The following is a 23,206-nucleotide window of genomic DNA, read 5'->3' on the forward strand; positions in this document are numbered from 1 at the left end:
TGGGGGCCACCTCATCCCAGTGATAAGTGGGCATCCCCACCATAATATCTGAAGGGAGAGCAAGACTTGGAAAACCAGGGTGCTTTGCAAAGAGATGTGTGCAGATGTGGGGAAGGCTGTGGGGAAAGGTGTCTTGGGGCCAGGAGAAGCTGTTGTTGGTTCTTTCTTTCTGTCCTCTTGCTTATTCCTTTACCCTTTTCCTTGCCTCCCCTGAGGTACCCAGAATTTTGAGCCTCTTGTTAGGACTTGTATAGAAGAAGGCAGAGGGCAAAGAGGCCAGGCTGGCAAAAGTGGAGCATAGGGTGCCTGTGCAGCCCACAGGTTCCCATGTCTCCGAGACTTCTCTGGGCTCTTCTTTCCTCTCCCTCTGGGCAGATGGGTGGATGTGGCATTGGGTTTCAGGATAGGGCACCCAGTTCTGTGGAATTTGATAAGCGCAATTGTTCTGGCCCTTCTCCTGCTTTCCACAGAAATCATGAAGACCAAGGCTTGCTTTCCAAGCCAGGCAGGGGCAGACCTGGCCCACAGTCAGATGGTGGGTATAAGAGGGACATGGTCTGAGACCCCAGGGACTCTGAGTGGCAGAGGCAGATAGAGTGAAAGAAGGCTGTAGGGTGGCTCAGAGAAAGGCCCTGTTGATGGAGCTTCAGGCCACCAAGCTGCAGGCTGCAGAAGGCACCTGGCACTGCAGAAGGGTTTCCGGGCCAGGGAAGTACCCAAGTGGGAGAGACACACATTGAGGTGTTCTTAAAATTCACCTAATTATTCTGGAGACACGAAAGCCAATGTGCCATTTGTTCCTTGGGAGACAGGTTGATTGAGAAGGGCCTTGGTGGGGATTGGGAGTCACTGAGGCATTACCTGCCAAGCGGGGAGAGCAGAGGTGGCCTGGGGACCTGGGCTGCAGCAGCCTACAGTGCAGCCAGAGGCAAACAGGGAGCAGGCACAGCTTGGGCTGTCCAACAGGGCCCCAGCTCTGTCTTTGGAGCTGATCTGAGCACGGCTGGCCACCCAGACTCCACTGAAGTGGTGTGGGCAAGTCCTGTGATTAGCTTTCCCACTTTGTCCTTAAGAGGATGGACAACTGTTTCCTGCATAGAGGGAGTTGAATTCTTTGGCTGGGCAGTAGAGGCTGAGTCCTGGCATTGCTGGAGAGCTAGATTGGGCTTTGGGCAGTAATCACCTTGGCTGGGGTTAACTGGACCAGGACATAGCCTATTATCAAATAGCTCTTGTCATGGGGCCCTCCTTAGTACAAATAAGAAGCTCTCTATCTGGCTGGGTACTCTGACCCCAGGCCAGGCACCTTCCTCTGTCCTGCTGTGAGGTAGAGTGGTAATTTCCCAAAGGTGGCCCTCTCCAGGCAGCTGGCTGGAGAGAACCCAGTGGGCTTTTCTCTAACCTTGAGCTTCCAAGAGCTCATGACCTCAGTCCCGGGGGCAAGGGCTTTCCCAGGTGGGGCTTCAGATCTGTGGAGCAGGGCTCCTGCAGCAGGAGAGAAACTTGGGCTGGTACAGAAAAGTGTCTCCACCTTCGGCTTCCCCCACCTGCCTCTCCCACCATGGCCCTGGAATGGTCCCAGCTTAGCCTGGGAACATCTCCGGCTGATCCATTTGGATCTAAGTGTGAGAAAAGTTCATTTCAGACCCAGCTTGACATTCCCAGGTGGCAAGTTAGCCCTAACATCTCAATCTGTATGCAGCATTTCAATCAAGCGAGCAGTAACAAAAGCAGAACCATTAACATCCAGAGCTGTTCACCAGTGATAATTACAGGGAAACTCACTCAGAAACTGGAAATTACCAAAAAGAGAGAAGTGTGTGGAGAAGTGGGGGAGGGGAGGTAGGAGGGGGTGGGGGTAGGGAATGATTTTTCTACACTTAGGCCAAGATCCAATGTTTGGATTAATGGCGCCATTACCCAAGAAAGGGCTACAGATTATGCTCATTCTTAAAATGTTTTTGCTGGCAATTAAATGGATGCAGTTATTGATCTTTGTTGATTTTATGTTCTCCTAATTTGCATAATCTATTAAAGATGAATGATTCATGTTGTGTTTATTATGGGGACAAACAGAATTCACTGGAGCTACTGTCAAGGTGAGAAATGGGGCATTGCCCAGAGACTTCATGGGTCGCCTCAGGCCCCAGTCCATTGCATTGGACTCTGTGGGTAGCAGAGAGCAGTGCTGCAAAGAGAGCATACACAGGAGAGGTAGACTTTAGGTAGGTTCTAGAAAGATACTGGCCACTCTGAGTCTTGGGCTATAAGGAGGGCCGGAGTATGGTTGAAGCTCTTGATATATCTGTAGTAATTCCACCCAAGGATTTGTAAACAGCTCATTTTGTTGAAGAATAGTACAGGCTGTAGTGGAGGAAGAAGGGAGGTCCTTTTTTGGGGTAGGTGATTCTGACCGGGGGTGTGCCAAAAGTGAATGAGCAGGGAGGTTATCCTTGTGCTCACAGCCTGACATGGGGATACCAAGGCATTCAGGATCCCTTTTCACTACCCAAGTCCCTGGTACTCAGCTCATCTTCTTCCCCAAGGACAGGCAGCTTTGGCTGCAAACTTAAAGGGATGCATCCCAAGGAAATGAGCCTGGGAAGGGTGCTAGCCCAACCAGAGGAGCCAGACCTTATTGATATTCCTGCTGCCTCCTGGCACTGGAGGCTGATTTCAAACTTCACCAGCCACTTGATGCAGCTGTTCCACAAGGTCAGGACTGAGTGGAGAGAGGAGCCTGGACTATTGTGTGGAGGGGAGACTGGGGCCCAGTGGGTCAGGACACAGATAATCATATTGCAAGCAAGGGTGGTTGCCAGAGGCTGGGGCTCAGTCCACGAGCCTCCTCTTCCCACTTCCCATCGTGGAACCAAGGAGAGAGCCTGATTTTTCTGGGTGGAGTCTGCAAGTTCGGCTGAGATTTTAATTTCACTGCATCACAACTCAGCAAGCTGCCAAGTCAAGCTGGTTATTTAAATTTATCACCCACTTTCCCTTCCACCACTGGGCTGCCCTAGCTCAGTGGCATCTCTTCTCTCCAGCCCACTGCTCTGCTGGTCTGAAACGGAGCTGAGTCTCCTAAGTGATAAGGAAAAGGGGATCAGCTAGATAAGAGAGTAGGTCAGGGACACTCTGGTCCCAGGCTACTTCAGGTTGGCTGGCTGTGGCTGGTACCATCCACCACCTTCTTAACTACCCCTCCAAAGGACCCTACAGGGAGCCATCTTCAGCCCCTCAGTACTCTTCAGGACCCCTGGGTCAGGGCCTCTTCAGTGAGGTCTCTGGCCCCAACTGTGTGCTGGTGCCTTCAATCCTTAAAGGCCATCATAACTGGTAGAAAAGACAGCATCTCTTCACCATGACCTCCTTACTTCGATGCTCCTTTCCTGTGCCTAGCCAGCTCTGCAGCAATAAAGGAGCCAGCAGTGCTGTTGATTAGGGAAGAGATGATGAGAAGAACTAGTTGCAGGATTCCCAAAGTCACTTGGGGGTGCTTCTGATCATTCTGAAGGTGAAAGCAGGATCCCTACCCTGGAGCCCAAATGCAGCTGGAGGAAGTCAATGATTGCTCAGGGGTTCCCTGTGCTCATGTGGGAAGCTGAGGCCAGTGCCAGTCCCTGGAGCTACTACACCAAGTGGGCTTCACTGGCCTCTAGTGGGCATCACTGCCAAGCACTGGGCTAGCCTGGTGCAAGAGTAGTTCCTGCCACCCTTGCTTTTGTTCCAGAAAAATTATGGAGGAGTGAGGTTGATGTCCAGAAACATGGCAGGCTAAACTTACTCAAAAGAGTTATCCCTGTCACTAAAACACAGCTGGATGAAGTATAACAACATAAAATGTTAATACATAGCCAAGCTTCATTCTTCAGGTGCCAGAAATAGAGGGAACTCAAAATCAGAGCAGTAAGCAAGAGGTTATGAGAGTACCGCGCTGGTGGAGGTAGACCCCAGTGGGTGGGGGTTGAGGTTGTTACACAGCAGACGGGAGACATGGCCGTGGGCTGGAGAGAATCAGGAAGGTAAAACTGTGTATTACCCCAACTAAAGCCAGGAGCCAGAACAGGGCAATAGGAAAATGGACAAAGTCATCCCAATTGCCCAGGGGAGCATGCGAGGAAAACAAAATGCCACCATGAGAAATGGAACCCAAAGTCTGAGTTCAGAGTCCAAATTTATACCATGAGTATGTTGCAGGAACCCCAAGCCAAGAACACCTACTCAAATTTGTCCAGGATAATAACCCTTTCAGAAATTCTAGCAGGAACAAAGGCAAACCTTGGTAGAAACATTCTGCAAACTGAGGCACATGGGACTCCCACAGAAAAAAACACCCACCACTAAAGAGGCCCTCACTATCAAAAATTACATCTCATGTGAATACAAACAATCATGAAGGAGAGTCAGCAGAAGCAATAAATAGGACAATTGACACCCCCAAGAACTGAAGAAAATAGAACAGTCCAGCAGCAACTAAAAAATAAGCATGCTTAATAGTATTAAAAAGATAAAAGGGAGCTCTCTGTTTTGTCTTTATCATAGATCCAGCTCCTAAATTCCCTTCTCCACCAGTGTGCAGCAAATCGTCAAACAATGGAGATCAGAGTAATAGACAAGGAGTTTTAAACCTACCTCTGAAAACCATACTGATGGCATAGTGTTTTAGGGTCAGGAGCCATGGACAGCCTGAGGCAGTTCTGATAGCAGAGCCTGTCCCCTGATTATCCAAGTCCCCAGGCTAAGTCTCAGCATGGAATCTTACCTTTCCATGGGAAATTGAACATTCGCCAGGTGGGAAAAATGACAGTTCTTTCCTCACTAGTGAAAACAAGCCCTGTTAGCTGCCCCCCACCTCCACTGAGAGGGAGGGAAAGTGGTTTTATTCAAGAGCTTGGGAGAAACATCTCTTAATGAGAAGAGCCTGCAGCTCTCTAACCAAGATCCAGCAGGACATGGGGAAGCTGCCCAAGAGGAAAGTCCCCACTGCAGGGAGAGAGAGCAGAAGATGCTGGTCTGCAGATGATGCTGGTTTTCTGGAAGCTGGCCAGGCTGAGCAGAGGTGAGAGACAAATGAGCCACAGGTCAAAGCTGAGTAGTAAGGGCTGACCCCAGAGTCCTGGAGGCTGGTGAGACCAGTGTGGGCTTAGCTAATGAGAAAAGGCTGTGGAACTCTCAGAAGCTCTGATTCCACACCTGGGGTGGTCAGTCAGTAAGGTAGCCTTTTAACAGTTAGAGGTGTAGACTATGGGAAACCTAGGGTCTTCCCCCTCCATTCAGAGAATCCTGAGGATCTTCAGGAACTGCCTCTTCTTGTAGTTAATAGCACCCATTCCAATGCAACTACATTTCCTTCCATAAAACAAACAGCTTAGACCTTGCTCCCCCCCACCCTTCCCACCCATTCCCCCAATCCTCCTGGAGAGGAGAGAGCAATAAAGGCTGTGAAATGTTTCTGAAAGAGGCTGGGAGTCTCCTAGTCTTGTCTGTTGGCTCAAAGCCTCTGATTAGCCAGAGGAATTTAGGGTGCAGACATTAGAGTTCCTCTCCAGCCCTGAAAGGAGAGAGCTAGGGCAATTTCAGAGAGCCCATCCATTATCGTGGAGGCAAAATGGAGCCAGGGGCTCCACAGCACCTGGGGCCCTAGACCCTTCATTTGGATCAAGAAGGCCCAAAGAAAAGAGGCTAGCCTCCTCCCAACATCCCAAAGGACCTCCAATCCCCAGACCTCAGCTCTGATTTAATTATGGGGCATTTCCATAGCATTGAGACATTGACAAATAATGTGGGTACCCTGGGCCTGCAGCCTGGGGAGTCAATGGATCAGGGCTTTTTCTCTTCCTCTTTTATCCAGTGCACCTCTAGAGAAAAAGAATATTGAGACTAGGCATGAATCCCTAGGGCTTAGAGAGCAGGGCTAAAATGGAGCAGAATAAAGTTGGTACCACCCCAACCTCCAGTCCCAGCCTCAAGTCCTTGTCCAGGCTCATCAGCCATCCCAGCAGTGATGGGCTACCCTCCCTATGAGAGTGCCCTGGGCATTATCAGGTGGCTGATGATGGAGCTGCAGGAGCAAGGAGAGTGGTGGGGAGGATGAGGAAGGTTTGAGGGTTTTCAGGCATACACTTCTGTGCTTATCCAAGCTGAGCTCAGGTTTGGTCTGTTACTTTGGCCCTGGGCTTCCTTTCTTCTAACCTCTTCCCTTCAACTCTTGCCTTCATCCAGGAGACCCCAAGACTGAGCCCTGCCAGAGGGACTATGCCTGGTTCCTCCACAGCATGTTCTCACTAATTCAATCAGTAGGGAAAGAGGCCAGTCTGGATTTGAAGCAAAAATATTTTCATACCAGCTGTGAAATGCTGGATGTAATATCTAGTCCTAGTTTCCTCATCTATAAGATGGGTATCAAAAACAGAACTCACATCATAGAGTTGATGTGAGATTAAATGTGACAATGGATATAAAATATTTAGAACAGTGCCTGTCACATAGTAGATCCTCATTGACTGCTGGCTATTCCAAGTGCATTTAGAAAAACAGTTCTTAAACCTGACAGTTAAAGTAGTATGAATTATCTGATGACTGAAAATTACCAATTTCTTAATAAAGTCTTTTGCTTTGCTTTTCTCTGTATTTGTAAGAGAAACTGCGCTTAGATTCTCCATGATTAGCTAGGTTATAAGTAGCCTTTCAGTTGTGTGGATAGTGTTTGTGATGTTTGGGAGCTCCAAGAGGGGGTTCTTCAAAAGGGGGAATCCCCAAGCACTATACCTATTTACTTTATTGTTTAGCACTTTCTAAGAAGAAAAGGTTGTTTAAGTAAAAGTCAAGTCAGTCAATTCAACCTTTTCTGAATGACTAGAAATCCTAAAAAGAGGTGTCCCAAGTATGTACTGGGACCAGGTATTCAGAAATGACTTGATGGCCTCAAAGCTTCCTAGGCAAGAACTGAAAAGCCTCCTTTCCCCAGAGAACCAGCCCTCCCCAAGGTGGCAGGAAGAGTGATGGGGATTGGCCACCACCACCACCCATTAGCTGCACCCTCAGGGCAAACAAGCCAGCACTTTTTCCTGTGTTTTAACCCTGAGCTTTGAGAAGCAGGCTCTACCACTATTGTCACTTGAGAGGGCTTTGCACACCTTCAGCCTGGAATCCTCCCCAGTGGCAGCTGGGCTGGTGGGCAGGGAGGGAGGAAATCCTGCAGCAGACTTGGAGAGAGGCCTAAGGCTCCAGCAGTTTAAGTGGCTGTTTTCCTTGGGATTAGAGTTTCACTTACACAAAGCACCTGAGAAATGCTGCATTTTCAGAAGGATTAGAGCTGACAATTCAGTGCTCTCAGGGAACAAAATAAAGCCAGAGAGGAACTGAGAGACCTGCAGTATCAGGAGACTGTGCAAATAGGCTTAACCTCACCCACCCAGCTCGAGGGTCTCTTGGTGAGCCCATCATCCAGCCTGCACAGTGCACACACCTGACTGACTCTGTGCTCCATTGGAGACTTGCCAATGGAGACACAGAAGGCAGCATAGGGAGGTGAAAAGAGAGGGCTGGGGATGTTCTCTGTCTCTGAGACTCAGTTTCCTCCTCTGGGGCACTGGACTAGTAGATAGCCAAGTTCCCTCTGAACTCATTGAAAATGCGATTCTCTCCAGCACTTCCTAGCCTTATCCCAAGACCCTGAGCCTGCAGCTCCTTCCATAGTCAAGCAGAGTAGAAGGAAGCAGTCCCCCAAAGGGCCCTGAGCCAGCTGGCAATACAGTCCAGTGCTTAGAAGGAGCAGAGGTGGGGTCAGTGTGATTGGTCATGTCCAGCTGGTTGGCCATCAAGGTACAAAGCTCACTGAGCACACACAGGTGTGGGCAGCATCCCTGCCCAGGACACACCAGAATTAAAGGTCCAGCTGTTAGTGGGAAGTAAGACAGGCTATGTACAGCAGGCACCCTGAGCTGCAGGCACAGCCCCCCTGCTGGAACCAGAGTAGGTGAGCTTCAGGTTGAACTATGGGGCCAAGGCAGTGTCCCAGGCTCAGGGTCCTCACACAGACACCTCTGCCCCAGAGGAAAAGTTTTAGAAGGATTTGGAAACCTGGGAAATAAGAATGAAAAAAGGAAATATGTAGAAAATGCCTTCCCTCTCCTTTTAAAGCATCTACAGACTGAAAGTTTGTTATTAATGTATTATGCATAACTTGGGTTGGCTAGAAAGCAATCATAATTGGTACAGTAAATGTAAATGTATAATATATTTAGGTAGTTATTAAAAATTTAGTAACTGAGTATTCTTTAAGTATTATAAATTTCTGTCTCAAGTGGAGACACAGACTGCCAACCTTGAAGGAATCTAATGTCTTCATTTTCACTGCCTTGTGAGAAGCAGGCAAAACTTGAGGATAGGGTAGTAAAACAAGAGTTATGTTTTCTGGCCTTAGGGTCCTCCACAATGTCAAGTAGATGGCAAAAGTGCTCATTTTCAGAGAAAGATGCTGAGGGAAAGCATCTCTAAACTCATTGAATATAACTTTTGCCATATAAGTCTATGCCTAGTAAGTCTCATTGTCTGAGCCATCACTATCAGCAATTTCTGCTTCTTTAGGGGCTTCCTTTTCTATTATTTCCTTGGTCTTCTGAATGCTGTTATGTTTTCCTTGACTTGAGACAAGCCCCCCTATTCCTTTACATGTTATTTTTGTCGTTCTTTGTATGGTCTTGTTTATTTGTATGATCCAAGCAGTTATAAACAAATCAATGTCTTATACTGAAGAACAGAGGTTCTTTTTTTTATACAAACATTGTTCATTAATCTTTTTTACTTACAGATGTTTAGAATCTGATAAAAGTCATATACTTCTTCCCCTGAAAGATGCACATGTATAATATCTATAACATTTTATGGATAATTTTATATGGACCCCTTGTCATGCATCTGTGATGTCCTAACGAACCAGCAAACCCCATATTTAAAACTCATGCTATAGAAAGTGGAAGAATCTGAAGTAGGTAAGAAATAAGAGGCAACAAGGTGTTCTGTAATTGGAAAGATTAGCTTAGCTTGGTCCCAGTTACTTCCCTGAACCAAATACTTACCTATTTTCTATGTGTACAATATTTGAGAATCTCATTCTAGAATCAGCTGCCAAGAGTGCTGCTTGTTCTATACTCTAGGTTCTGTCATATGCCAGCTGTGGAATGCTGGATGTAATATCTAGTCTTAGTTTCCTCATCTATAAGATGGGTATTAAAAACAGAACTCATATCATAGAGTTGATGTGAGATTAAATGTGACAATGGATATAAAATATTTAGAACAGTGCCTGGCATATAGTAGATCCTCAATGAATGCTGGCTGGCTATTCCAAGTGCATTTAGAAAAAACAGTTCTTAAACCTGACAGTTAAAGTAGTATGAATTATCTGATGAGTGAAAATTACCAATTTCTTAATAAAGTCTTTTGCTTTGCTTTTCTCTGTACTTGTAAGAGGAACTGCACTTAGATTCTCCAAAACAGTTTGTTTGATCTGGCTCATTTGGTAAGGAATGTCGGACAAACGTGCACTGTCTCTGAATCAGATGTAGTGATTGCTGCAGAAATTGGCTTTCGAATCTTCGGGGATTTCTGCAGTTGAACTGTGAAGACATCCCCATCAAGTACAGTCTTCTAACGCTTCTGGGTATTTTAAGATTCTCAACTACTACTACTGTTTCTTGAAGAGCCTCTTTGTTTTTAGAAAACCTCTCACAGGAGATTAATACTCCACCCCATGGAGTTTTATTACAGAGTTTCAGTGTCCATATTTTACTCTTTTTGTCCTTTTTCTCCTGCCTTATCTTAATGACAGCAGTGACAATATGAGATTTTGCTTGTTGGGTGACTTATTTTCATTTCTTTTGGATCTTCTCGGGACTGTCTAGCTTTATATTATCATTAAAACAATTTTGGCTTTATCATTTACTAGCTATGTAGTCTCAGGAAAGCCATTACACCTGGCTGTGTCTACATTTTCTCACTTTTAAAACAAAGTTGTCTCGTGATCGTGAATACTTGTCCCTCTATAAAACTTTAGAGTTTAGGAACCAAGGATCCAATACGAAATGCCCATCTTCTTCTAAAAATATGTGAGCAAAGAAAATAGTTTAGTGCTTCCTGTCTTCTGTTCGATGGCACATATTTTATAACTGATGTATTCTGCAGTGTAGCTGTTTTCACTTGTTTCCTTGCTTTTGCTTATTGTTTTAACAAGGTGGCTGCGCTATCTTACAGTTTTAGGGTCCATCTCCATTCCTGTTTGTCCATGCATCTGTAACCCTGCACGACCCAGCACTTTGTTGATTTTTTCTTGCACAGAGTCCATTACCCATTCCTATTCTGCCTCTGAAAGAGGCTTGCTCAAAGAATGCTGCTGGGCAAATGGTACGATGGTCTTAGTAATTTGAAAACTTCCTGCAGTATGTGTTTCCCATTATTGACAATGGTGTTCCAGAAGAATATATGGCTCTGGCAAGAGTTTGGTGAATTTTTCCTGCTCTTTAGGTGTCACCTGTGTACTAATGAAGCCATTGAGAGTGCTTTGTATGCAGTAGCTTGCACCTTTGTTGGCTCAGGGGTCCTGACCAGGCACCTCTTTGTGGTGATGCTGATTATATGGAAACTACAGCATGCTAGGAGCCTTATATTAAATACTAGGAAGCTTGTTTTTTCCTTATCATGGACCTCTTCTTCCATATTTTAAAAATGCTTGCATGACACTTTACAAATTCAGTTTTTAAAATATAATTTCAAAATGTACCTTTCAACCAACAGCTCTCTGGGAGACTAGCAGTGTGCAAAAGTTTCTAAAATTGGACTTAGCATTTTCCAAGACAGAAAGCCAGTGGAAACAAACATTGTAATAGGTATGCCTCCAAGTTAGCTGGAAAAACCTTTCCTGTAATACTCTCTCCTGAAGCTAGGTAGGGGACTTTGTCACTAAAAGTTAAATTACAAGGAATTCATGTGTGACAGATTGTGGAAACTATGCAGCTAAAAATCAGAATTCAGATGCTTTTAAATTCCTGTTTATTAAGAAAGAAGCGTACCACTTTTTCTGGTTTCTTTGTAGATATTAAGATCACAGGACCAGGAGGAATTGAGTTTCTATATCTTTCTAGCTTCAGAAATATATCTACATCTTTCTTCACTCTCTTCTGTCCTGGGCCTTTTTTGACCAATAAGTGCCTTACTATTAAACTCTCTAGGAATCCATAGATATTGTCATTAACCATTTCAGGTCTACTCCATTGAGAGATGATCAAGAAGACTGTATCTTTTATTGTCACTAGAATTCAATTAAAAAAAACACCTCAAAGCAAACACAGGTTCTTTCTTCTCTTTGGGAGTTGGAAGTGATCTCTTATCTGACAGTTGCACTGTGTTATTTATTCTAGTTTTAGGAACTGTAATACATTGGGCAAATATAGAGGAAAATCATTCTATTGCATAATAAAGTCAAGTCACAGTATGAATCCCTCACTGCAAATCTTCTGTCATTTTATAAGAATTAATAATCCATTGCTTAAACATTATTAGAAAAAAAGCAAATTAAAATATTTATATTTTATCCCAGTTTTTACCTTTTTAGAAGAGACCAACACGTATGAAATAATTAGAAAACAATAATGAGCCAACTCATATGGAATTGGCTGTAAGTACAATAGGGTGACAGAGAATTAATTAATCACTGATTATTCATTGAACATCAACTGTGTTCTGAACTATGCAAGACAGAGCATAGACAGGGCTTTGTCCTCAGGTTGCTTATAATATACTTGAGGAAGCAAGCCATGACATGAAACAGCAGGGTTGATGCACTATGAATATAATATAATGGGGCACAGATGCTATAGAAGTTTATGAGAGAAATTTCCCTGATGGGTAGAATGGGTGGGCTTGGGGGCCTGAGCTAAAAGAAGAAAAATATGAGTAAGGGAAGAAGAAAATAACAGGTGCAAAAGTATAGAGGGAACCAGTAAAAATAACTAGGGAGAGTTGGGTGGGGAGAATACCTGGAAGTCTTTGAAAGCCTGGCAGAGTTTAAAATCAAACTGCAGGCTACAGAATCAATGGTGATGAAAACAATGTTTCATGAGAACTGGCAAAACAGCCACATTCTGGATAGACTGGATAGGTAAGAATCAGAAGGCAGAAAACACAAATAATAATAGTAAACAACTGTTGTGGCTATGGAGCTGGTGGAGATGGGACAGATTGAACAGACATTGCAAAGGAGAACTGACAACACTTGGTGACTGATTTCAGATTAGAGGCAAGGAGAAAGGCTATGTCAAGGACTCCACGTTTTTTGTTTTGATGGTCTACAAGAAGGTCAGGAGAACTGATTGGGGGTGGGATGAATCAACTTTTATTCTTATTTGATTTGTGGTGACAATGGGACAGCTGGTAAAAATATTCAGCAAGCAACTGGAAAAGCAAGAGCCTGAGCTGTGGCTCCAAATACTTAGGGAAGGATGAATCACTCTGACAGGTTAAGGTAGGGGTGAGGAAGCTCACACATCTCAGGAAAGTAGGTGGTTTTCAAGGGGAGAGTGGCTAAGGGAGAGGGGGTGCTTTGGAATAGCCATTGGGAGGATGAAGACAAGGGGCCAGTTGAACAGAAAATGAATTGGGCCAGATATGCATAGTTTTGTGACTTCCTCTAGCCATTCTTTGCCTTCCTGGGGACTGAACTATGGAGAGGGAGGAAGAGGCAGCCCAGGGTTTTACAAAACCACTAGAGTGTTAGAGTGGCACTGGCTGGAGGGGAAGATAAGGTGAACCTGGAGAGGATAAATGGAACCAGGAGAGGCAGGATAGGACAAAAAAGTAGTCTCTAGGATGTGGAAGTGTGATGGGGGCACATCATTGTCATTACAGTTTGGAGCCTGCTAAATAGAAAAAGGAGGTGGTGACCTTCATAGCGATGGAAGGCACAGGCAAAAAAGGGAGGCCAGTCAGGTGCAGCTGTATTCCAGAGATGTCCATGCATTATGAGTGTCTCTGGTCAGCATTCCTGATACTGACTCACTTTGCCTCCACTCTAGGACACTGCTAAGGGAAGCCCTGCCACCCACCCTCCAGGTTTTAGCTAAAACAGGCCTCCAGGGACAGTAGCCCAGCAGCTGGTGAGGAGAGCAGATTTTGGTCTTTGGAACTTGATTTAATCCACTTGCACTGTTGTTTGAAAGCTCTGGATTTGCTTCAGGGATGGTTTGTTATCATTTAAATGCCATAAACACCAACAGCAAAACAACACACTGGTTGGACCCCTGCTCTCCACCCCTGCCAGGTCCAGCACCCACAGCTCCACTTGGAGAGGACAAGGAATACTCATCAGCCTCTGCAGGGTTGGTGGTGGGGTGTCCTCGAAACCTGAAGGAAAGATGGGATGTTAGGGAGGAGTGAGGTAAGCAAAATGATAAAGGTCCATTTGGCTACTGGAGAGACCACAGCCAACTGTCTTGCTGGGAAGGAGGAGCAAAACCTGGTCATCTCCCTCCCATCTCCCTCTGGGTTTGGGAGGCAAAGAAATACAGGCAAAGGCAGACACATACAAAAATGCACACAAAGAGAGACACAAAAAGCTACACAGCACAGAAGTGAATACAACCAGCTGATCACAGGGATAGGCATTTAGTTAACAAGCTTAGACACATGAAAAGGCACACCTGGACCTGCTAGTTCAGATGCAGGGCTGGACATGCACCCCACATGTCTGCATACCGCTAAGTTTCCTTTCCATGGAGTAGCCCTGGTATGAGCAGACGCAGGCCCCACACTTCCAGGTCTCATCCCTTCCCCTTTGTGTTTTTCCAGGTCGTGACATGGTGAGCAGCACTCTGCCTGGTTACCCCCTCACATGCCCCCCACAGGTGAGGGAAGCTATCCCACCTCCACCCTGGGAGGAATGGTGCCTGGTAGGTGACAATGCTGTAGCTGCCTAATCTAGGTGGGGGTAACTAAATTGTGAATGAGCTGCTGAGTGGTCTGTAGTCTGATGCTGGGGGTGGGGGGAGAGTGAACATCCCCTCTCCCAAACCCATGCTATTCTGTCCCTTTCTCCCTAGAGGCTGTAGTTGGTCCCTCATACACCCTCATGAGCAATCAGGGAGGGAGCCTATGGAAGTGCACACCTTTATGTGTATTTCCCCCACTGTGTGTGATGGCCCCTCCACAGTGACCACCCACCCAAGCCTGTGCCCCAGAACCACTCAGCCTCAGCTCTGCTCTCAGTGCCCCAGCCCACCCTAGTTAGCTGACACTGCTTGGAAGAGCCTGGCCTGGTTTCCATGGAAACTTGGAGCCAGGAACCATTTCCAAGGGCATGTCAGTAACTCAGACAAAGCCACCCTGGACCACACCAACCCACAAAGGAAGACCTGTGTTGAGAAATGACTGCACCCTGGAGAGAGGAAGGAAAGAGGGACAGAGGATAAATAGGCTATGGCAGGAGCCAGAGAGACTGTGGCTTCTGAGAGACAAGCTATGGCACCCACACCTCCTCTGAGGGACCCTGGTCCTCATTGCCCCCTGGGCTCCAACCCATGAGGAGATGGAGATGCCTTGTGGAGCAGAAAGGCAGAGGCAGTATTTAAGGTCTGGTGGCTGCAGCTGGAGCTTCTGCTATTCCTGACCCCTCACCCTGGATTGGAAACAGAGCTTGTAGCTAAAGAGAGTTGAAGCTCTTATTGCTTAGACACCAAGAAAACTCTTACCTTAAAGAGAGTAAGATTTGCTGGGCCTGTGACCCACTCCCTTTAGCCATGCTCCAAGTACCCTTTCCCTGAAGCTCAACTCTCCTGGGGGGAGAAGGGAAAGGACACTAGAAACATAGCCAAGGTTGACTGGCTCCCTCCCTTGCCCATTCATCCAGGGTCAACCCGGGGTAAGCAAAGCTCAGGTGCAGGGTGTGGGGTATGACAAAGAGTGAGTTTGGGCATGGTGTGATAGAAGAGGGACTGAATCAGACAAACTGGGCAAGGAGAGCTGGGAAGTTCGGGTAAGGAGATTCCTGTCCAGATTTGGAGGAAGGGGAGCAGAAGTGGAGGGTAGAAGAGGGTAGAGCAGGGAGATTCTTCCAGGAAGGTCCCAGCGGTGAGTGCCCCAAGCAAGCAGAGGCTGGAGAACATCTTGGAGAAATGGGGATGAGGGAAGTATGGGGAGGTGGGGGTGGGGAGTCTGCAGGGAGGTGGGTATGAGGGGAGCCGCAGAGAGCTCATGGTGGCAAAGGGGAAGTCGTTAAACAGAATCTAGTGCTGATGAGGAAATTACACTATTCATTAGCTATGGGGAAGGAGATAGCTCAGTTCCTCTTGGTCACAGTTGAGCTCAGAAGCTCATTATCCTGCTGCACACAGGCTTTCCAGCGGCTGCATCCCCCACCCCCACCTCAGCTCCCTCTCAGAGAGGGGCCTTTTCTCCTCTACTTAACCCGCGGTTAGGGATTACTGTAAACAGTCTGGGGTCATCACACAGGAGAAAGGGCGAGGGGGAAACCCGGAGGTCTGGCCTTTCTCCCGCGGTGGGAGGGAGGCGGTTTCCGACGTCTACCAGCCCACGGGACGCTGCGCTCACAGCTCGCGGATCGGCGGGCAGTCCACCGGCTTCCTGCCGCCTCCTTCCCCTGCCGTGTGGCCCACGTATCCGGCCTCTCGAGGAAAAGGCGGGAGGGAGGTGTTTCCCAACAGAGCCCCCACCCCCTGCCTTGGCACCAAGCTGAGATGCCACTTTGGGGACTTCCTAGGACAAAGTGGCCCGAGGGCTTTTCGCCATTGTCCCCCGCTTCTGCCCTGTCGTTCAGTGGTTCCTAGCCGGAGTCTCTAGGCTAAACAGGCCCTTGGCCCCCGCTCGGCGGGGTGAGCGTGCCCCGCCTCAGAACGAAACCTCCCTGGGAGTCCCCCAGCGCCTTCGCGGGGTAGCAGCGGGTGCATCCTGGCGCTGGGACGGCCCAGACCCGCAGGTGGCGTTACGCGGGTGTGTAAGGCGCCTGGGGGCTTCTGGCCTCCTTCAGGGTCTCCCGCCTCCGCCCAGTCCGCACACCCGCAGCACCTGTGCCTTAGGCTGGGGGAGGTCGCGCGCCAGCTCGTCCTGTGGGTCCCGGCTTGCGTGTCTGATCCCCATCACTATCCCCTGCAGGGAGAGAGTTCTCTGGCAACCCGTACAGTCACCCCCAGTACACGGCCTACAACGAGGCTTAGAGATTCAGCAACCCCACCTTACTAAGTGAGTATGCTACCTGGCTGGCCGGCGGCTCAGCGATTCGCCCGCATGCTCGGCCCTGCAGCTTCCGGACGCGGGTCCGCAGTGCCACGATCGGACCTCCCGGGAGCCGGCGGGGCAGGCTCGGTAGTGCAGTACTGAGGCCCCGGATCCCGGGAGGACGCTCGCGCCTCCTGCCCCCTCCTCGACTTTCAGGCCGCTGGAAGGCCCTGTGCCTTCCTCGCCCTCGGCCCCCCTGGGTTGTCCGCGGCTGGGCGGCGGAGCGCACGGCGCCGGTTCCTCGCTAGCCGGGTGGATGCAGCTATACTCGGGGACAAACCCGCTCCGCAGCCAAGGTCTCCCCGCCCAGATCCCACTAGACCCCAGCCCGAGGAGGTCTTTTCGTTGCTTTTCTTCCCTTTTTTGTTCTCCTGTTTGTCCTCTCACCCAGCCCATTCTTCTCCTGTGTTAACGTCCAGGTTCCCCTTATTATTATAGTGCCGCCCCCCGGGGCTCCGCCCCTGCCGCTGCTGCCGCTGCCTAGGACCGCCACTAGTTACCGCGGGGACCACATCAAGCTTCTGGCCAACAGCTTCGGCCTCCACATCGTCCCGGTCTCACCACCCACCCCGGAGGGAGGGAGGACGGCCGCGACGCGAGGCCTCCCGGCCTCCGCCCCAGCCCCATCCCTACCCCATCCCAGGACCCCGCAGCCCTTCACGTCACCCCGTCCAAAGCCGGACAGGACGACCTGACGTGCGGAGCCGCCGGCGGGACCCTCAGGCCCACGCCCGCCGGCCCACCCCCATCTGCCGTCCCTCCCCGCCTGCAGGGACTGTGCGGCGCTGCGAGGGGGCCCCGGTCTCGCCTGAGTCGACCCCAGAACGGGCCCACCGCTGCACATACCGAACACGTTTCTGTGACACACAATCAGTGTGGCCTGCAGCGCGGCCCAGCCCAGGCGGAGCCCACCTCGGACGCTCGGCGCCGGGAGGCTTCGCAGCAGGGACTGGGCAAAGGAAAGTAAGGACAAAACGATTTTCTGCAGAAGGAAGAACAGCCCCCTGCCGAACCCTCGGGAAAAAGTCCTCTCCCCGTGAGGCGGCCAGACTGTCCCGGCCTTCAGAGTTGCCTGCCCTGGAAGGCGGAATGAGGTCGTAGGGGTCAGGCTATAGGGAAGGGGCTTGGGGACGTCAGGTTTTTCCAAAGTTGGGAAGCAAGGAACGCAGGCCCCAGCAGCCCGCATGGACCAAGCCCTACTCTTGAGTCTTCCCACTCCCCCTGGCCTGCCTAGTTCCCCTGGGCGTGTGTCCCTCCTGCAAGGGGATCCGACTCTCAGCCCCTCCTTGCCCCTACCTCAGCGTCTCTTTAATCTGCTGGCCTCTCAGCTTCCCCTCCGTCCCGTGCATTTTCCACCCCTCGATGACCTGCATTCCTCCTTCCTAACCTGCCGCTCCACTGGAGGCTGTCCCAGGCCCGCCCCAGGACCAGTCCATAGGCCGTGAGCATGGGTCTTCCGAGCAGTTACTTGATGCCCGCCCCACCTCCACGGACTCTCCATCTGCCGGTGGTAGGAGCCACTTCTGAGCTGCCGCGGGGTGGAAGTGGGAAGGGAGGGGCGCCCGCCCCCACTACCAGCCTCCTCCTCCAGCAGGAACTGAACAGAACCACAAAAAGTCTGTTTATTTAGTATGGTGGTCTTTGCAAAAAGGAAAAAAAAACGAAAACCCAACCGGCTGCTGTTTTGTAGAAAGACGGTGCGTGTCGTGTGAAGGTGAACCCTCGTGTATAGAGCCCCCCCGCCCCGCCTCACCCGGCAGAGTCCTTGCCGCCCTGCCTGTAGATTCGCCCCACTGTCTATGCTGTGAGAGTCGCCGCTCGTTGGGGGGTGGACATAGCTACACGCCCACTAAAGTACAGCACGTCCTGGGGGAGGCGGGCATTTTTATATTACCAAAAAAAAAATTATGAAAGAAAAGAATTCTCTATGCAAAATGATGAACATGGTCCTGTGGACTCCTCTCGCCTCTGCGTTGTTGGCTATTTCTCTGGAATTCCGTGTTTTCGCTCTCTCCTCTGTATCTCTCTTCTCCCTGTATCTCCCCTCTCTTCATATCTCCTGTGCATCTCTCCCTCTCTCCATCTCCGTGTCTCTCCGTCCATCTCTCTTGTCTCTCTGTCTCTGGCCCTCCCTTGGCTCGCTTTCCCAGCCCTGCCCCGGCCGCCCTGCCCTGGCAGGCTAGATAGAGGTGGTGGCCCCCGCCCCCGGGCTCGCCCTCCTCGCTGCCGGGGCCCCATGCTCTGGGCGGCCGGGACACCCTGCCGCGTAGTTGCTTGGTAGTGGTGGTGCGCCTTGCATGTCTCCTCATCCGTGGATCGTGACGACTGGAAATAACAGAAACAAAGTTAATAAAAGTGAAGATAAATAAATAAATAAAAATCCTTGAAGAAATCCGAAAAGGCTTGGAGTCCTCGCCCAGAACTCTCTCTCCTTAGAGCCTTTTTATTTGAAAAAAAATGGTGAGTAGTTTAAGGGAACTCCCGGGGCCAGGACAGGGCTGAACCCTCGAAAGGTCCCCCGTCGGTTCCAGTCTCCTGGACCACTTTCAGCGCGTTGGTTCATTTTGATTCTTTTTCTTTCCTCCTTTCCTTCTTTCTTTCTTTTTTGTGCACGTGAGAAATAAATGATAACTAATAATAATAATAATAAAATTTTGTATGCACTCCCCATGGCTCCGCGTTTGTCTATCCCTGTCTTTGGGACGAGCCTCCCACCCCACCCTTCCCCCCCTCCTCCGCACTAACCCCTAATAACTCCCTCAATGATCCTCTCAGTTGCACCCCCCACCGTGACCCTCCTGAACCGCTTTGCCAAGACGCCCTCAGCAGCAGCTGAGCTCATGCAGGAGCCCAGAGGAGTCTGTCCCCTCAGTAGCCACCCTTCCCAACCCCGTCCTTGAGGCAACGAGTTACTTTCGAATGCTCATAAAAACTTGGAGGTATGCATCTATACCAGGCTAACTGTGCAGTACCCGCCACTCCACCCACACCCGGATTTGGGGTGCAAGCTCTCAGAACGCGAGGCCTTCTGCTCGCAAGGGCATGTGTTGTGCGCTGTCCTGGCCCCTCCCGCCACACCCCCATTTACTCGTCAGCACAGCAGCAATTTCATCCCGCAAGACTGCAGCCCACGACATTCCTCGCTGCCCCTTTGCTTCCCGGAGCACTTACTTCCCCTACCCAGTGGAGACCATGAGAGAACCGTTGCTCACGAGTCGTCGCTGCTGCGTCCACTGTGCCCTGAGAATTCCCGGGCCCAGCGAGCAGTAGCTGGGACTGGTGAGTCCCGTGATGTGATTCAAGTGTATCCCAGAGAGGGCGCATGGGCTGTTAGGTCGGTCAGTCAGTCGGTCCGTCTGTAGCTTCCTGTATATATCAACTGTTGTATATCTGTGTGGGCCTATATGTCCCTGGCTGGGTCTCAGGTAGGATGGCAGGAGAACTGTTTGTCTTTTCAGTCACACTTAATCTTCCTGTGCCCCAGTGTCCAGTGTGAATGAGAGGATCTGTGAGTATAGTCCTGTGTCTCTGTCCCTGTTTGGGGAGAAGATGGGTAACTGTCCAGGATTGTACCCTCTGAACTGGAGCTATCTGGAAGGGGTCCCCTCTCCTTCCCCTCAGCCACTTTCCAGCCCTAGCCTTTCCACACTGTTTCCAACATGGAGGCCACAGCCTCCACCTGGTTTCTACACCCAGAAACCTTCTCGTCGGGCTGGCCTCCCCAGCTTTGCTTCCATCCTGGCTCCTCCCATTTGAAAGGTTCTTGAAGCTTTGAGCCCCAAGGTTGTTTGGAAGGCTGCAGGCAGAATCTGGAGACAGACTAAAGAGTGATTCCCTCCCCTTGACTGAGGGCAGTGTCCCTCCAACAGTTTTCCACCAGGATCCCAGAGGCCTTTCTTTACCCAAGCCAATTTGCTCAGCCTCACCCACATCATGACATCTCAAGGGATATGCAGGGCCCCTAACAAATGAGCATAAGACCCCAATCAAGCTTAGCCCTTCTCTCTCCTTTCCCCACCTGTGCCTCCTTGTTACTCCTCAGCTCTGTAAATGGCAGCACTGTGGGTCCATGGGTCCTTCTTCACCCTGACCTCTGCAGCTTCTCCTGACCAACAGTGTCCTAGAAGAGTAGTCTTCAAATTTCTTTGCTTGTACACCCTACCAAAAGTAAAAAGACTTTTGAACATGCATTCCTAATATATGTATATTTACCTTTTTACAGATTCTTTAAACCTACTACTGGACCAAGATATTGTGAACCTGATGAAACATAAAATAGAAAAAAGTATCATATTGGAATATATAGAAATAGAAGTTCTAAGGTTCTTTTCCTACACCCAAATGGGTTACCTTGCAGTCCCTGGAAAATGTGCATCCCAATCTAGAGATCCGATAAAAATACAGCATGACAGAACTCCTGATTGTTGCCTCATGTCCCGTAGGTACATTCCTGGAAGTTGCCAGGGTATTGGGTTGGGACAGGGCAGCCCAGTGAATGTCCACCCCCTGTATATATAGCAGGCTGCCTGGCCCCCAGTGCCCCCCACTCTGAGAAGCCCACCCTGCCCAATCCATCAAATTGGGAACCAGGGCCTTTTTTTTTTTTTTTTTCTTTCTCCAGTGGTGAATTTTTTTTAATTAATTTTTTTATTAATTAATGGAAAAAAGAAAAAAGAAATTAACCCAACATTTAGAAATCATTCCATTCTACATATGCAATCAGTAATTCTTAACATCATCACATAGATGCATGATCATCGTTTCTTAGTACATTTGCATCGGTTTAGAAGAACTAGCAACACAACAGAAAAAGATATAGAATGTTAATATAGAGAAAAAAAAGTAATAATAATAGTAAAAACAAAAAAACAACCAGACAGACAAAAACAAACAAAAAACAAAACAACAACAACAACAACAAAAAAAACCTATAGCTCAGATGCAGGTTCATTCAGTGTTTTAACATGATTACTTTACAATTAGGTATTATTGTATTGTTCATTTTAGAGTTTTTGTATCTAGTCCTGCTGCACAGTCTGTATCCCTTCAGCTCCAGTTACCCATTATCTTACCCTGTTTCTAACTCCTGCTGGATTCTGTTACCAATGACATATTCCAAGTTTATTCTCTAATGTCCATTCACATCAGTGGGACCATACAGTATTTGTCTTTTAGTTTTTGGCTAGACTCACTCAGCATAATGTTCTCTAGGTCCATCCATGTTATTGCATGCTTCATAAGTTTATCCTGTCTTAAGCTGCATAATATTCCATCGTATGTATATACCACAGTTTGTTTAGCCACTCGTCTGTTGATGGACATTTTGGCTGTTTCCATCTCTTTGCAATTGTAAATAACGCTGCTATAAACATTGGTGTGCAAATGTCCGTTTGTGTCTTTGCGGAACCAGGGCCTTTTAATTGAGTCCCACCAGGTACTCACCTTCTATTCTATTTGTGGTCTCCTTTATATGGAACTGAACTGCTTACATGCTGTAAGTTTACATGCTTCATGCTGTGTCCCTCCTGGGATGCTGATTTCTGCTTGGAATTATCCTGAGGGCCCAAGAACATGCCTAAAGTCCTCAGTCAGTTATCTGTCATAAGCACCCTCACCTGTCCACCCAAGCACAAGTAGGGCCTACCCCTTGCTTCAGTTGTTTCTCCCAGACCTTACCTATTCTGACTTTCCTTGTCCTGTTTCCACCCCACAGAGTTCCCAGCTGAGATACAGCAAGTATGACAGAAATAGACAAAGGAAGGTGGCCTGGGTTGAGTGAACAATGGCAGCAAAGACATGAAAGCACAGAAATATACCAGATAAAATGGGGCTGGATTTTCAGGGCTGGGAGGTGGGTGAGGTAGCAAGAGATGAAGCTGAAAAGGAGTTAGTAGCCAAGATACTGTGCTGGGGTGGTACCTTTTACTCAACTCCTTTACGGAAGCTGTCTCACCCCCAACCCCTCTTGTTTGCCTAGACATAGACAGCCATATTTGTATCAATGACTTTATTCCTGGTACAGAGTTGGATTGTTGCACAAATCCAAGCTAAGCCAACAAATCCCTTTCTTTCAGGAAAAAGAACTAGGAAGCATGGAGAGACCGAGGCTATAAACCATCACCTCCATTCCGCCCATTGCTCAAGTTAAAAAACTGGAGTTTTCCTGACTTCTGTTTTTCTCTCCCATCTCACATCTGATCTGTCACCAAAATCTGACAGCTTTACATTTAAAATAGAGCCAGAGTATGACCACTTCTGACTACCTACTTGTATATATCCATCCAAGCCACCCCGATCCTTCTTTTGGACTTGCAAATAAAGTTCTAGTTGGTCTCTCTGCTTCCATCTTTTCCCCAGCCCAGTCTCTTCTCCTGCAGCAGCCAGAGTGATCATCCAAAATGGAAAGCAGATCACGCCCCTTCTCTACTCAGAACCCTCCAGTGGCTTCCCATCTCTCTCATAGTCAAAGCCAAAGTCATAAAACTGACCCCCAAGATCCTGTGTGTTCTAACGTGTCATCACTCCCCTATGACCAGCTCTGTTAGCTCATTCTCATTATCCTCCCCAGCTCACTGTGCTCCCAGCCCAAAGGCCTCTGTGCTGTGCTGCATGACACCTTTGTGCTCACTGTGCCTTTTGCCTGGAAAACCCTTTCCCCAGGCATCCCAACAGCTGGCCCCCTCATATCCTTGCCATCTCTATTCCAGAGTTAACCATATTATAGAGGCCTTCCCTAAACAACTTAAATAACAGCACACAGCCCACTATTGCTCTCTGTTCCTTTCCCCTGCTACCACCACCTGACAGATTTTATTTTCTCTGCTGATGTCCTGTCTCCTCCCATGAGGGCAGGTTTTACTGCTATATCCCTGTTTCCAGGGGCAGGTGTTCAATAATATATATTATGGGCAAATAAATGAAT

General features: G+C 48.6%; 1 protein-coding gene and 1 long non-coding RNA gene across 5 annotated transcripts in view; one reads left to right on the plus strand and one right to left on the minus strand.

Moving 5' to 3' along the window:
* Window positions 1-17,407, plus strand: part of LOC143681212 (paired box protein Pax-2-like) — a 37,019-nt gene extending 19,612 nt beyond the window's left edge. For 2 of the 4 annotated variants that reach the window (XR_013174469.1, XM_077158025.1), the window contains 3 exons: window positions 13,843-13,943; window positions 16,162-16,248; window positions 16,723-17,407. Coding sequence is in view for 2 of the 4 variants with exons in the window: in XM_077158025.1 (XP_077014140.1) it covers window positions 13,843-13,943; window positions 16,162-16,248 (188 nt within the window). In the remaining 2 variants the exon portion in view is untranslated. The remainder of the gene's footprint in view (window positions 1-13,842; window positions 13,944-16,161; window positions 16,249-16,722) is intronic. The other 2 variants (XR_013174470.1, XM_077158026.1) reach the window with 2 other exon arrangements.
* Window positions 12,154-16,282, minus strand: LOC143681214 (uncharacterized). The gene is made up of 3 exons (XR_013174472.1): window positions 16,262-16,282; window positions 14,742-14,825; window positions 12,154-13,398 (listed from the first exon to the last, which is right to left on the minus strand). It is a non-coding gene; the product is annotated as an uncharacterized LOC143681214 (long non-coding RNA).
* Window positions 17,408-23,206: the final 5,799 nt, after the last annotated feature.

Source organism: Tamandua tetradactyla, chromosome 4 (genome assembly GCF_023851605.1).
Source record: "Tamandua tetradactyla isolate mTamTet1 chromosome 4, mTamTet1.pri, whole genome shotgun sequence".
In the NCBI taxonomy this organism is placed as follows: Eukaryota; Metazoa; Chordata; class Mammalia; order Pilosa; family Myrmecophagidae; genus Tamandua; species Tamandua tetradactyla.